Raw genomic sequence first — 13,102 nt, 5'->3', positions numbered from 1 at the left:
CCAATCGTCCGTAGCCCCTTCCTCAGCCGGCCTAGCCCTGATTGGCCTGATCAGGGCCGGCCGGCCGGCCAACCTCCCGCCATCTCCTCCTCCTGACAGGCCCAGCCCTGATCCGTCCTGATTGGGGCCGAGCTGGCCGGACCCCACCGATGCACGAATTCATGCACTGGGCCTGTAGTATATATATATTCTACTACACACCAGCAGAATAATGGACTGGCCACAGTTACCTCATGGAAACTCTCCTCGGTGATCCCACTGTCTTCAAGGTGAAGGATGCTGTGGAGGGTCTGCACATACAGCAGGTCCACCTCCTCCAGGTCCTCCAGGGCAAGGGGGACACAGCACAGTTGCTTCCATACCAGAGGCGCCAAGTGCAGGTCCAGAGGCTTCTTTGTGCGAATGGCAACCCCCATTAAAATTCCCAAGAACTTAAATTGCATTAAATGTTCATCAAGACAGGCAGAAGGGTTAAAAAGGAACCTGCAGAAGTAAAGAAAATATTTCAAACAGAGTTGTCCTCAATTTTATTAGAATAAATTACCCAACAGCTATAGCATTAGTCTAGACCTGTGCTGCCCAACATGTGGCCATTTAAATTAATTAAATAAAATTTAAAGTTCAGTTATTCAGCCACTCTAACCACATTTCAAGTGCTCAACAGTTACATGTGGCCTGTAGCTACTATTCTGAATAGCACAGAGACCACATTTTGAATTGTTTTTTGAAGAACCATAAAAGGGCAAGTAAATGGTCTATTAACTCTTAAGCTATCTACTTCAGGAAGCTCTATTTCCTAAAATCATTTCATTTATCATGTACAAGTGCATGACAAAAGATCCAAAATTCAAAATTTGGCAAATACAGGGATAATATACAATTGCAAATACTAAGTGCTGTGACTTGATAGCATATCAAAGCTTTTTTTTTCTCACGAAAAAGATTTTAAATATAATGTTACATGCAATAAACACCAATTGTTCAAGAAAAATGATCTTACATATAATATTACATGCAATAAACATTAATGCTTCAAGAATAAAATGATTTTAAGTATAGTAATATTATTAAAACTGTACTAACATTATGATATCACAAAAGTTGTAGGAAATATTAAAAATCTGCAAATAATAGGATTGCTATTATATTCTAGAATATTTTCCCCCCTCTGGCTCTATTTTTGTTCATCAGTTTATGTTGTTCATTATATATATGTTCACTCACAAATGAGTGAGATCATTCGATATTTATCTTTCTCCGACTGGCTTATTTCGCTTAGCATGATACTCTCCAGGTCCATCCTGGAGAGTTGTTGCAAATGGTAAGAGTTCCTTCTTTTTTACTGCAGCGTAGTATTCCATTGTGTAGATGTACCACAGTTTTCTAATCCACTCATCTGCTGATGGGCACTTAGGCTGTTTCCAAATCTTAGCTATTGTAAATTGTGCTGCTATGAATATAGGGGTGCATATATCCTTTCTGATTGGTGTTTCTGATTTCCTGGGATATATTCCTAGAAGTGGGATCACTGGGTCAAATGGGAGTTCCCTTTTTAATTTTTTGAGGAAACTCCATACTGTTTTCCACAGTGGCTGCACCAGTTCAAAGCTTTTAAATAAACTTTGATGCAGAAAATTCCTTGAAGAGAGTTCATATTGGCCTTCAGGAACACACAAGATGTCAGGTTTCATAATCAATCTGAGTTTCCTCTACCCTTCTATATTATCAGAGTTGGTCCCATGTTAAATACCAAGTCATGATAAAAGTGCCTCAGTTTTCTTATCTTTGAAAAGAGAATATTAGTAGTTGCTACTCCGTAGGGTTATAATGAGGATTTGGTGGGATAATACACGTAAGGCACTTAGAGCAGTGCCTGGCACACAGTAAGCACTCTATAAATGTGAGCTGCTGTTGTTATTATTATTATTATTATTTTATATTTTTATTGATTTCAGAGAAAGGAAGGGAGAGGGATTGAGAGATAGAAACTTTTTTTTTTAAAATATATTTTTTATTGATTTTTTACAGAGAGGAAGGGAGAGAGATAGAGAGTTAGAAACATCGATGAGAGAGACATCGATCAGCTGCCTCCTGCACATCTCCTACTGGGGATGTGCCCGCAACCCAGGTACATGCCCTTGACCGGAATCGAACCTGGGACCTTTCAGTCCGCAGGCCGACGCTCTATCCACTGAGCCAAACCGGTTTCGGCTATTATTATTATTATTATTGACATTCCATAAACACTTGCTGATTGTCTTACCTGTCTCTATTGTAACCCACTTCTGCAGTAGCATTGGGAGAGGGTATAAGAAGGTCAACACTACCAGTTTCAAGTTCCTGTAGAAGAAAGAAAAATTTTTGAGAAATGAAAATAAAATGCATCAACAGAATGAACTGTATTAAGTGTCATACTGAAAAGAGAATATTTGAGAACTTTATAATGCTATGTGACAACCAGCCAACTCTCTATGATTGATTTATCAGGAAAATCCTAATACCACGCAAAGCTGAAAGGGTCAGAGCTGATTTGGAAGCAAAGCTGCCACTGTAGATCTTAAATAAGAAGGCATCCAAACACTTCACACTTGCTTTTCTACTTCACCTGGAGCCTGGCAGTTCTAAAAGCACCAGAATAAGTCAGAGCACGTGAGTTATCCTGGATTTGTCTTTTACATTATAAATATAACTATAAGTATAAATGTAAATATGTGTCACTATTGTTTTCCCTGCCAGTAGTATAGCACAACAGATGGTGAATCAATGGGAGATGGCTAAGCACTGACATTTATTCAATAAGGTATCTTCATAAAGCATTTCACAAACCCTTACTATAATTTACCTATACAACCATTAATAGCATGACTTTATGTAAGGTTCACAAATGCATGTTGCTACATTTATAAAAACACTAGAGGCACAGTGCACGAAAATTCATGCACTGGGGAGGGGGGGGGTCCATCAGCCTGGCTTGCGCCCTCTCGCAGTCCGGGACCACTCGGGATATGTCCACCTGCTGGCTTAGGCCCGCTCTCTAGGGGATCAGGCCTAAGCTGGCAGTCAGACATCCCTCTGGCAGCCCAGGAACCCTCGGGGGATGTCCGACTAATGGCAGTCAGACATCCTTAGTGCTGCTGAGGAGGCGGTAGAGGCTCCCGCCACTGCCGCTGCGCTCACAGCCGTCAGCCCGGCTTGTGGCTGAGCAGAGCTCCCCCCATGGGAGCGCAGTGACCACCAGGGGGCAGATCCTGTGTTGAGCGTCTGCCCCCTGGTGGTCAGTGCGCATCATAGTGACTGGTCATTCCACCATTAGGGTCAATTTGCATATTGCCCTTTTATATAGGATGGCTGACAGGGTAAACACCGGAAACAATAGAATGGCCAATACTTGAGTGGACAGCTCAGCAGGGGACACTGAATGAATATACCTGGCACATCTCTGTGATTGTGTCATCAAACACTCCTCCAGCATCATCAGCCCCTTCTCCAACAAGCTTAACCTTCCATGCTCTGGAGGGCAGACGAAGGTCTGATGCATTCAGTTTAACTACTTGTCTTGCTATTTGGACAAAGATGGGCTTACACTTTCGTCCTCTTTAAAAGAAAGGGAAAACAGAATAAAATACAACTCTCACCAACTTTGCATATCACCACAAAGGTCACTTGAAGATATCTTCCCATCCGTGAATGAACAGTCAAACACTGCGCTGAGCCCACGATAGCCACATTGGGTACTAATGTAAGCACTGTTATTATCCTAGTTTACATTGAGGAAGCTAAGACTCACAGAGATTAGTTAGTAATGTTCATCTAAAAAAATGCTAACTAGTTAGTGAAACATACACACATATGCTAACCTGGTTGATATCCTCTTTACTGTAATTTGAGGTCCATAGTTTTTGCCTTGAACCATGGTTTTTCCTATGGAGCGCACCATGGGGAGGGTGTAGACTCTTGGGGCTAACAAAGGCCGAAGCTGTCCCTGTACAATGCCCCATGTTCCAGCATTATAATGAGATGTACTGTTCTGTAACAGAAAGTAAGCTTATCAGAAATGGTATACTCTAAGGCTTAAAAGAAGTAACACTTGTCATTTTTCGAATATAGTTTTTTAATGAGTAACTATTAATCACTTAAAAAATTTTTTCTGATAAAATATGATTTTTTTTTTAAACTTGGAAAAGGACACACACATGTAGAAACAAATAAAGTCATCTGTGATCCTACTATATGGATATGGTACCATTAACACGTTGATCTATTTCTTTCATGATATGTAGACATACATTTTTCACATTGTTGAGATCATGCTGTTTATATGATTTTCCACTGCTTTTCTCACCTAACTTTATATCATTAAACATTTCCACACTAATTATAAACAGTTGTTGACACTTTGTTTGGTGCACACAATATTCCATATCCTGGCTGATTATTTACTTCTAACAGTGATTTGTCAAATCTCTCATCTGCCCCATGACTGGCTCCCCAAAAGATTTTTGATGAACAGTTTTATAAAATGACTAGAGGCCCGGTGCATGAAATTCATGCGGGGTGGGGGGGTTCCCCTCAGCCCAGCCTGCACCCTCTCCAATCCGGGACCCCTTGGGGGATGTCCGACTGCCAGACATCCCTCTCACAATCCTGGACCACTGGCTCCTAACCGCTCACCTGCCTGCCTGCCTGGTCGCCCCTAACTGCCCCCCTCTGCCAGCCTGGTGGCCCCTAACTGCCCCCCTCGCTGGCCTGGTTGCCTCTCATTGCCCCACCTTCTGGCCTGGTCTCCCCCAACTGCCCCCCAGCATGGTCGCCCCCAACTGCCCCCGCCCCCGCTGGCCTGGTCGCCCCTCACTGCCCCCCCTGCTGGCTGGTCACCCCAAACTGCCCCCTTGGCGGCCTGGTTGCCCTTCACTGCCCCCCCGCCAGCCTGGTTGCCCCCAACTGCCCCACCCCCTGCCAGCCTGGTTGCCCCCCAACTGCCCCCCACCCCCTGCCAGCCTGGTTGCCCCACGCAGCCTGCTGTTCAGTCATCCATTCAGTTGTTTCGGTCATGGTGGCCCCTGGCTTTTTATATATTAGGATATACATTTTAGTATGCCTATACATTAAACAAACAAATATAGCCAGCTTGCTTTTCTTCTATATTTCTAGACTATTCCATAAATATAGTTAAATCATCCTAATTTACTTTATCTCCCCCGCTCCCATTCCATAGGGCTCAGAATACACATTTGTAAGAGCAAAAAGTCTCCTAAATGTAGTGGATGCATTTATGTAACAGCCATAATTGGTATTAATAGCTTTGTGTGCTTAAATTTTAAAATCATATAAAAACTTTATAGAAAATATATACTTAACCATTCATTCTTCCTTGAGGTTTAGATAAATCAAAACAAACAGAAAACGACTTTGTGTCTAGTATTATTACCAATATCTGGTCTGTCACTAAGCCAACAATAAAATGGAAACAGAATTGTTGCCTTTTCTACATCTCTCTGGTGCTAAGAGTAAAAAGTATTAGCCATGAAGGAATTTTCCAAAGGCTGAGAGAAAGGCCCGGGCATAGCGAGCACATCATGGGTGCTGTTCCCAAGCCAGCATGTTACCTGGTTGTTGGGGCTGAGGTTCAGTAACCTCCAAGACGAGTACATGAGGTCCGAGAAGTGGTAGAGCAGCCGGAGCCTGGCCCTCGCGGTGTGAATGCTCACCTCCCTCAGTGCCCCATACTGGGGGGGCACTGCATCGGGCAGGCCCAGCTGCAGAGGTACTGACACACCTGCTCAGAAAGCAAATGAACACTTATAAAGGAAAATGCATTGCCTGCATTTTCAGTATTTTGAAAAATTTCAAACACACAGAAAGTGTACAACAAACATTCATTCCTACCACTTAAATTCTATAATTAATATTTTGCTATATTTGCTATATCACATATTTATCAATTTCTCTATCCATCAATTAATCTTACTTTATGGTGAACTTGTATTGGTTTATAAAACATCTTTTTTTATTTATCATATGGACACTTGTTTTATTTCTCCTTTAATTTAGTTTCCCATTGAACTATGGGACCTGAAACAGTTCATTCACAAATATGCATTTTATTTTTTTTATATATTTTTTTAGATCTATAAGAATTTCATAATTAATTAAAAACAAAACCCAAATTCTTCTTTTCATACTCAATAAATGTTGTATTCATAATAACATAAGGTGTGGGCCAAGACCAGGCAAGAAGTTCTGGAAAATGAAAATGGGCAATTTAGCAGAGCCACCTCCCACACTTACTAGGGATCTGACAGAAAGTGACCATGACAGAAAGAAAGATATAGGTACATGACTCATAAAAGCTTTTTACTGCAAGAATAAGAGCTTTGTAGAAGCAAAGACTACCAGGACTGTATCTATGGTTACCCTCTAATAAAAATGCACAGAGAAGTAGAAATAAGACATTCAACTTATTTGAGTTTCCTGTAAATAAAGATTTGTACAGCTCAATTCCTAGAGGTATTTTACTACTATTAATAAAAGCTAACATTTGTTGAGTATTTTTATGTGTCTGGCACTATTCTAAGAGCCAGGAATTGGGTTCATTTACTCCTATAGCTCTTTATAATAGGTGCTATTATGACCCTCATTTTATAAACAAGAAAATCGAGTCTCAAGGTCACTCAGCTCATAAATGGAAGAGTCAGGATTCAACCCAGGCAGTGTGGTTCCAGAGTCTGAACCTTAAAACACCACACGTGTAGCCTCTGTCCTGAAGTGGGAGGGAAATCCCTCTGGAAGAATCAGAAGCCCCAAAGTACCTAAAACTGTCAGTGGATGGGCAGTACTGCTCATTCTGGATTCTGTTAATCAGAAACTACCTCCTGCTTATTTGGAACCTACTTGGTAGTACTGCCTTGTTCTCTTAGGGTTTATCTAAGAGAAAAAATATCCATGGGGAGTCTTTCCTACGGACCTGTGGCTAAGTAGAGATGTTAGCAAAAAAGGAAGAGAATGCTGAGTTCTCAGGCACAAGGTCACTTCAGAGAAATTCTAGTGCCTTAGACAACAGAGGGTGGTAAAAAGAGAGGGCTTGAAGACCTGGGAAAGAAATAGTACAGATATAAAGAAATGCATAATAGTGATAAATGTCACACTTAAAGTAATAGTTACATTTGTGGGGCATGGAAGATAGGTCTAATTGGGAGAGTACACAGTTGGACATTAAGCACACAAATATGCATTTTATTACTTTAATATATTTTTGTAGATCTATAAGGATTTCATAATAAATTAAAAACAAAACAACAAAAAGGCAAAAATAGCCCATCAGTCCTGCTACATGCTGGAGTAACATGGCAACAATAGGCCTTAGCTACAATTTATCATTTTTTAATATATAAAAACACACTTAGTTGCTGCTCTAAAACTATTTTTGCTTGCTTAAGTGATATGCTTTCTTCTTTTGGGGGTACAGAGAGGGACTGCTTCATAACGAAGTTGCAGAAGAACTTCTTGCTGTGAAAGTACTTACAGTGGTGGTAGCACAAAAAGTGCTTTGGTTTGTGGGGGAAGGTTTGATGGTTTCAGAACAATGTCTGGATGAAGTTTGAAACTGGCAAGCAGAGAGTACAGCTGGGTACTGCTGAAAGAGAAGCTGCAGGAGCATGGATATTTCATCCCTCACCTGGTGCTCTTGGTGGGACAGGCGGCGCTGTCCATGCAGCACTGTGGCAGCGGCCAGCTGAGATCTGCCGAACACTTTTCCCTTGCAAAACTGTAACCAGGGTCGGTTCTCGAACGTGGTTGGTGTGGCCTAGGCCAAGCTGGGGCAAATTACAAATACACAGAGATTCAATTAGAAAGAGGAAGAGAGGACGCCAAGATGATGAAATCTATCTTAGAAGTAGCAGGTCTAAATAGGTTAATATTGGTACCAAGCCACAGCATCAAAATAAAGAAATTAATTCTGATTTTCTCTATCAGAATGGTACTCAGAGCTCAGACTGTCTCCTAAAAACCAAGATACAACAAAGCCATTCCCAATCTAGCAGAGAGTCTTAATGACTGAACACATCCTTGGATTCCACTTCTGGAGAGGAAATGAATTCTTAGAAAGATTAAAAGGTAACAGTGATCTTTAGAGCTTTTACTTAAAACACATTTATTTCTTGATTTTTAACATAGTTACAGAAGCAGATTCTCTCCTCCATATCTCTGTTCTTAGGGTCTGACTGTTCTCAGGGTCTCCTCCAGATCTCTGCTCTCCAGCTCAATTCTAGGTCGGGACACATACCTGGGTTTCGGGCTTGATCCCCAGTAGGGGGCATGCAGGAGGCAGCCAACTGATGGTTTTCTCTCATCAATGTTTCCCTCTCTCTTCCAGATCTCTGTTCTTAGGGTCTCTCTCAAGTCAATAAAAACATATTAAAAAAGAATCCAAAACACTCAGGGTTTCAGCAGCTAAGCACCACAACATCATTAGACAGGATCATGTCAAGGTCCTGTCAGGGACCTGCCAAAAGTGTCCTCAACGTCAATTTTCCTTCATTAAGACAATATGCAACCACGATGATGAGCAGCTTCCTGATCTGCTAAGACACTGGTAAGGAGACAACAGGGCCAAAATGGATAATACTGGACCTTGAACTTGAGGGCACCTGAGTACCTACTCTAGTGGCAGCCAAACCCAGAGAGGATTTATAGAGGAAGGGGATGTGGCGCCGCAGTAGCAGGCATCTCAGACATCTCCCACCAAAGTCCCTCCCTCTTCCATATATAGGGTAGGCTACACCTATCAACCTCAAATCTTTCCTCAACCTCTTAGAGCAGTGGTTTTCAACCTTCCTAATGCTGTGACCCTTTAATACAGTTCCTCATGTTGTGGTGACCCCCAACCATACAATTATTTTCGCTGCTACTTCATAACTGTAATTTTGCTACTGTTATGAATTGTAATGTAAATATCTGATATACAGGATGTATTTTCATTGTTACAAATTGAACATAATTAAAGCATAGTGATTAATCACAAAAACAATATGTAATTATATATGTTTTCCGATGGTCTTAGGCGACCCCCGTGGGTCACGACCCACAGGTTGAGAACCGCTGTCTTAGAGGCTTAGTTCATTCCTCTGTATAATGGGGTGACAAGACCTCCTGCACAAACACAAATGTTCTTTGCACAATGTTATATTATAAAATATAAAAGTACTGTTGTTTCATTTTTTCCATCAACTGATGTTCCTAGTACCTAACCTCACATATTACTGTAGTAGAAATGATGATGACAGTACCAAATACTTACAAAGTGCTGCTTACTATGTGCCAGGCACCTATCAATGTGTGTAAACACATACATATACTCAGTTAATCCCCTTAATCTTTTTGCTGTGATTTTTTTAAAACCATGGGATAGCCCTGGCTGGTGTGACTCAGTTGGTTGAGCATTGTCCCATGCACCAAGAGGTCACCAGTTCAATTCCAGGTCAGGACACATACCTGGGTTTCAGACTTGATCCACAGTAGGGAGCACGCAGGAGGCAGCCAATTGATGGTTCTCTCTCACCAGTATTTCCCTTGCCCTCTCTCTCTCAAATCAATAAAAACATATTAAACACACACACACACACACACACACACACACACACACACACACCAAAAACCCCCACCATGGTATAGTACTTGGCCACAATCAAGAGAGAGAGATAGAGATGGATAACTGGACTCACAAAGCAATCAGTCCTGTGGCAGAGAATGTCCTTGAGGCACTGTGGTAGACATTATGAGGTTCTTAGCTTATCTCTTACCCAACTGAAGGATGTTCAGTTCTCTAGAATATGAGGGCAGCAAGCAAGATGAATATGTACCTGTCCTTCTGAATTGCTCCCCCAGGCATATATATCTCCTGCTGATGTCAAAGCAAGTGTGTGCTCAGCTCCAACTGCCACGTCTTCGATGACTACTCCTGCCAGGACAGGGACTTGCTGTGGCCGATTGTGATTGCGAGCACGACCCTCTGGCAAGCCTATCAAGCGATCTGAGAAAAAACAGCAAGGAGGAAGTTTATGGATGGCACATCAGAGTCCTTTTATGTTTTTCTGAGGAATCATTTAATTTTTATGGTGGAATGGCAATGAAATATTTAACTCATTGGGGCCAAAGCTGCTATTCTGGTAAGGTATACTGGATACTAAGTGCATAAAAAGTTTGAAACTGTTTCAGTGCAAAATGTCACAATCTCCTTATTAATAAAAAATAAAAGTAAATCTAAAATCAGTAGCTTCTTTCAAACCAAGAGGCACTTCAGTGTCCCCATATTTGAGAGGATTGGTACATAATTCACAAAGGCCCTAAAGTTCTTGCATTCTAAGAAAAGACGTCTTGTCCTCAAACTTCCAGCTAACCTCTCCCCTTAGCTTTGCTGCCACACTTCTAGAAAGTGCAGGCCAGTCCCTGTTTCTCCATGTCCTCTAGGCCTATCTGGCTTGGGCACTGTCTACAACTTAACTTCCACTCTTACTACTGTACTGAAAATGTACTCTCCAAAGCATTAACTAACTTCTGTCTACGGCAGCAGCATCTTCTCAGGCTCCAGCCAACAGAGCCCACAACACCTTCTGATAACATGGTTCCTTCTGCCCCTCAAAATTTGAACCTTGAACCTATGAATTCATAAGACCTGAAGCCCCAGTCCCTGGAAGGACTAGAGAGGCAGGATCCAGAGGCACTCTGGTGGTCAAGGCAGTGTAAGTGGCAGCACAGTGAAGGCAGCAAAAAAGGAAGGGAAGGGCCTTGCAGGAACTCTTCTATCAAGAGTGAAGGCTCTGGCATGAAGGGCCATCAATGGGGAGGAGAGTATCTTTATGACCAAGTTCACAGAGAGGAACAGGAAAGTAGCTAGTGAATGAAGGTCATAGACCCACTTATGACCCAGAATAAAAAATGACTCAATTTAGAGCCCTTTCTATAAAACTTCAAGGCAAATGTTCCTATAATATATGTGTACACAAAACAAGCAATGCAATTCATAGAAAATGCCTTACCTTGACCAAAGGTATACACTTGACCATCTTTGGTCAATGCAACAGAAAACTGAGTTCCACAAGCAACCTTTTTAATTCCAATTCCACAAAGAACATCAACTTTCTGCAAAATAAAAGGTGTAAGGCACACTTTAAAAAGGAAAATAAAATACTCTTGAATTTGCCTACTGGCATGTATAAACTCAAGAATTATCTTCCAATAAAAACACTAACAGTTAATTAATTACCCATTTCCACTCAAACCCACACTCCTAAATGTTATTTTCCCATATTGTTCTGCAAACTATCTGAATTTGGGGGAGGAAGTGTGCAGGGGCATTTGGCAAAACCCCCAGAACCTCATGTGAAGTGGAAGCATTCCTCTGGATAACAGAAACCAGAGAAAAACCTGTGGCCTTTTGAAGACTCCTGTAAGACATGGGCTGCTCCCAGCAGACTTCTGCTTTCAGAGGCAACAGTAACTGTTTAAATGTCCCCAGAGAGGGACTTCCTGGTTTTGTGAACCCCTAGCTGAATCCTGTCTAACTTTCTGGATGTCACAGACTATGTATGATGGTGAATCTGGAGTTGAATATAAACTGAATATTTGAAAATCATGCTGCTTGTTAAAAATGTTAGGAAAATCCACATAAAAGAATTATGTAAGAGGTCTTCTGCAGAGCCAAGAAACTTTTTATAATGTGAACAAGAGCTTCTAATTTATTTGTTTATGCACTCAAATTTCCTTTTCATTACTTCTTAAACAGAGGTGCGCATCTGTATAATTCAGTGGTAACAATAAACTGATAATGGCAGCTGTAAGATAGTTCATGGTTCCCTCCATAAAACACCCTGGAGATATGTTTATACTATTTTTTTCTTTACAATGGAAGGTAGTCTCTATGGTGTTCAGCCATGTACAGAGATAGACACTTACCTTTGCAGAATTTTTACATCCAGTTTAACTATTAATGGCTTATTTAAAATCAAGCGGTAGAATGTAGAACATTTAAGAATAAGCAACAGAAGCTTCTAAACTTCATTATGAATTACCATAAATGCTAAATTTAAATTATTCCCAACTAAAAAGAGGTAACGATATAGACAAAAACTATGTTGTCTGAAACACTAACAGTAAAACTGACCTGGGGTGAAGATTTTGCAGTGGAATTTCCTAAACCTAGTTTTCCATAGTCACCATCTCCAAAAGCCCACACCATGGAGCCATCTGCTGATACTGCCAAAGTGTGGTTTAAGCCACAAGCCACCTGGAGAAATAACAATAAGCCAAGTCATAATACCTAAAACACATACCCATTTCTGGGGCCCTTTCCTCCACTTTAAAGGAAAACTTAGCTATGTTTCTAAAGATTTTTATTGGTTTCAGGGCCTTCTACATATGTTAAAAAAAAAAGTGTCCATAAGAAATAATTCCTAATGTTCACAAAGAAAAAAATAAGATTTTTCTTCAAAGGAAATCCTTCAAATATCTGTGGCTAACTCAGAATCAGAGAGCACAAAAGATAGGGGAAAAGTACATATAACTCAAAAATACTCATTCATACCAGAGAAGTCTAAGGAATAATATAGAAAAAGATAAAAATATCTTATCTCCTTATAAAAGGAAAATCTCAATGTGCCTACTAGCATGTATAAACTCAAGAATTAGCCTATATAATAAAAGTCTAATATGCTAAGTGTCCGGTTGTCCATTCAACCAATCAAAGCGTAATATGCTAATGATATGCTAAGGCCCCTCAACTGCTCACTATAACGTGCACTGACCACCAGGGGGCAGATGCTTCGACTGGTAGGTGAGCTTGCTGCTGGGGTCCGGCCGATTGGGACTGAGCTAGACGGGCCAGACATGCCCTGGAGCCCTCCTGTAGTCCCTCCCCGGCTGGTCAACCCCCCACATCCCTCCCTGGCCCTGATTGTGCACTGATGGGGTCCCTCGGCCTGGCCTTCACCCTCTCACAATCCGGAACCCCTCAGGGGATGTCAGAGAGCCGGTTTCAGCCTGATCCAGCAGGCTAGGCTGAGGGACCCCCAACTGGTGCACGAATTCGTGCACTAGGCCTCTAGTC

At 41.4% G+C, this 13,102-nt stretch overlaps 1 protein-coding gene across 2 annotated transcripts in view; it reads right to left on the bottom strand.

Annotated features, from left to right (window-relative positions):
• The window catches only part of HERC1 (HECT and RLD domain containing E3 ubiquitin protein ligase family member 1), a 177,983-nt gene that overhangs the window by 8,547 nt on the left and 156,334 nt on the right, over window positions 1–13,102 (bottom strand). For both annotated transcript variants that reach the window (XM_023757829.1, XM_023757830.1), the window contains exons 67-75: window positions 12,161–12,283; window positions 11,037–11,139; window positions 9,861–10,030; window positions 7,676–7,814; window positions 5,607–5,776; window positions 3,858–4,027; window positions 3,429–3,594; window positions 2,264–2,340; window positions 231–483 (exon numbers count right to left, since the gene is read on the bottom strand). In XM_023757829.1, coding sequence (XP_023613597.1) covers window positions 231–483; window positions 2,264–2,340; window positions 3,429–3,594; window positions 3,858–4,027; window positions 5,607–5,776; window positions 7,676–7,814; window positions 9,861–10,030; window positions 11,037–11,139; window positions 12,161–12,283 — 1,371 coding nt within the window. The remainder of the gene's footprint in view (window positions 1–230; window positions 484–2,263; window positions 2,341–3,428; window positions 3,595–3,857; window positions 4,028–5,606; window positions 5,777–7,675; window positions 7,815–9,860; window positions 10,031–11,036; window positions 11,140–12,160; window positions 12,284–13,102) is intronic.

Source organism: Myotis lucifugus, unplaced genomic scaffold (genome assembly GCF_000147115.1).
Source record: "Myotis lucifugus unplaced genomic scaffold, Myoluc2.0 scaffold_115, whole genome shotgun sequence".
Lineage (NCBI taxonomy): Eukaryota > Metazoa > Chordata > Mammalia > Chiroptera > Vespertilionidae > Myotis > Myotis lucifugus.
The sequence above is the reverse complement of the archived record's forward strand: the minus strand, read 5'-3'. Positions and strand labels throughout refer to the sequence as shown.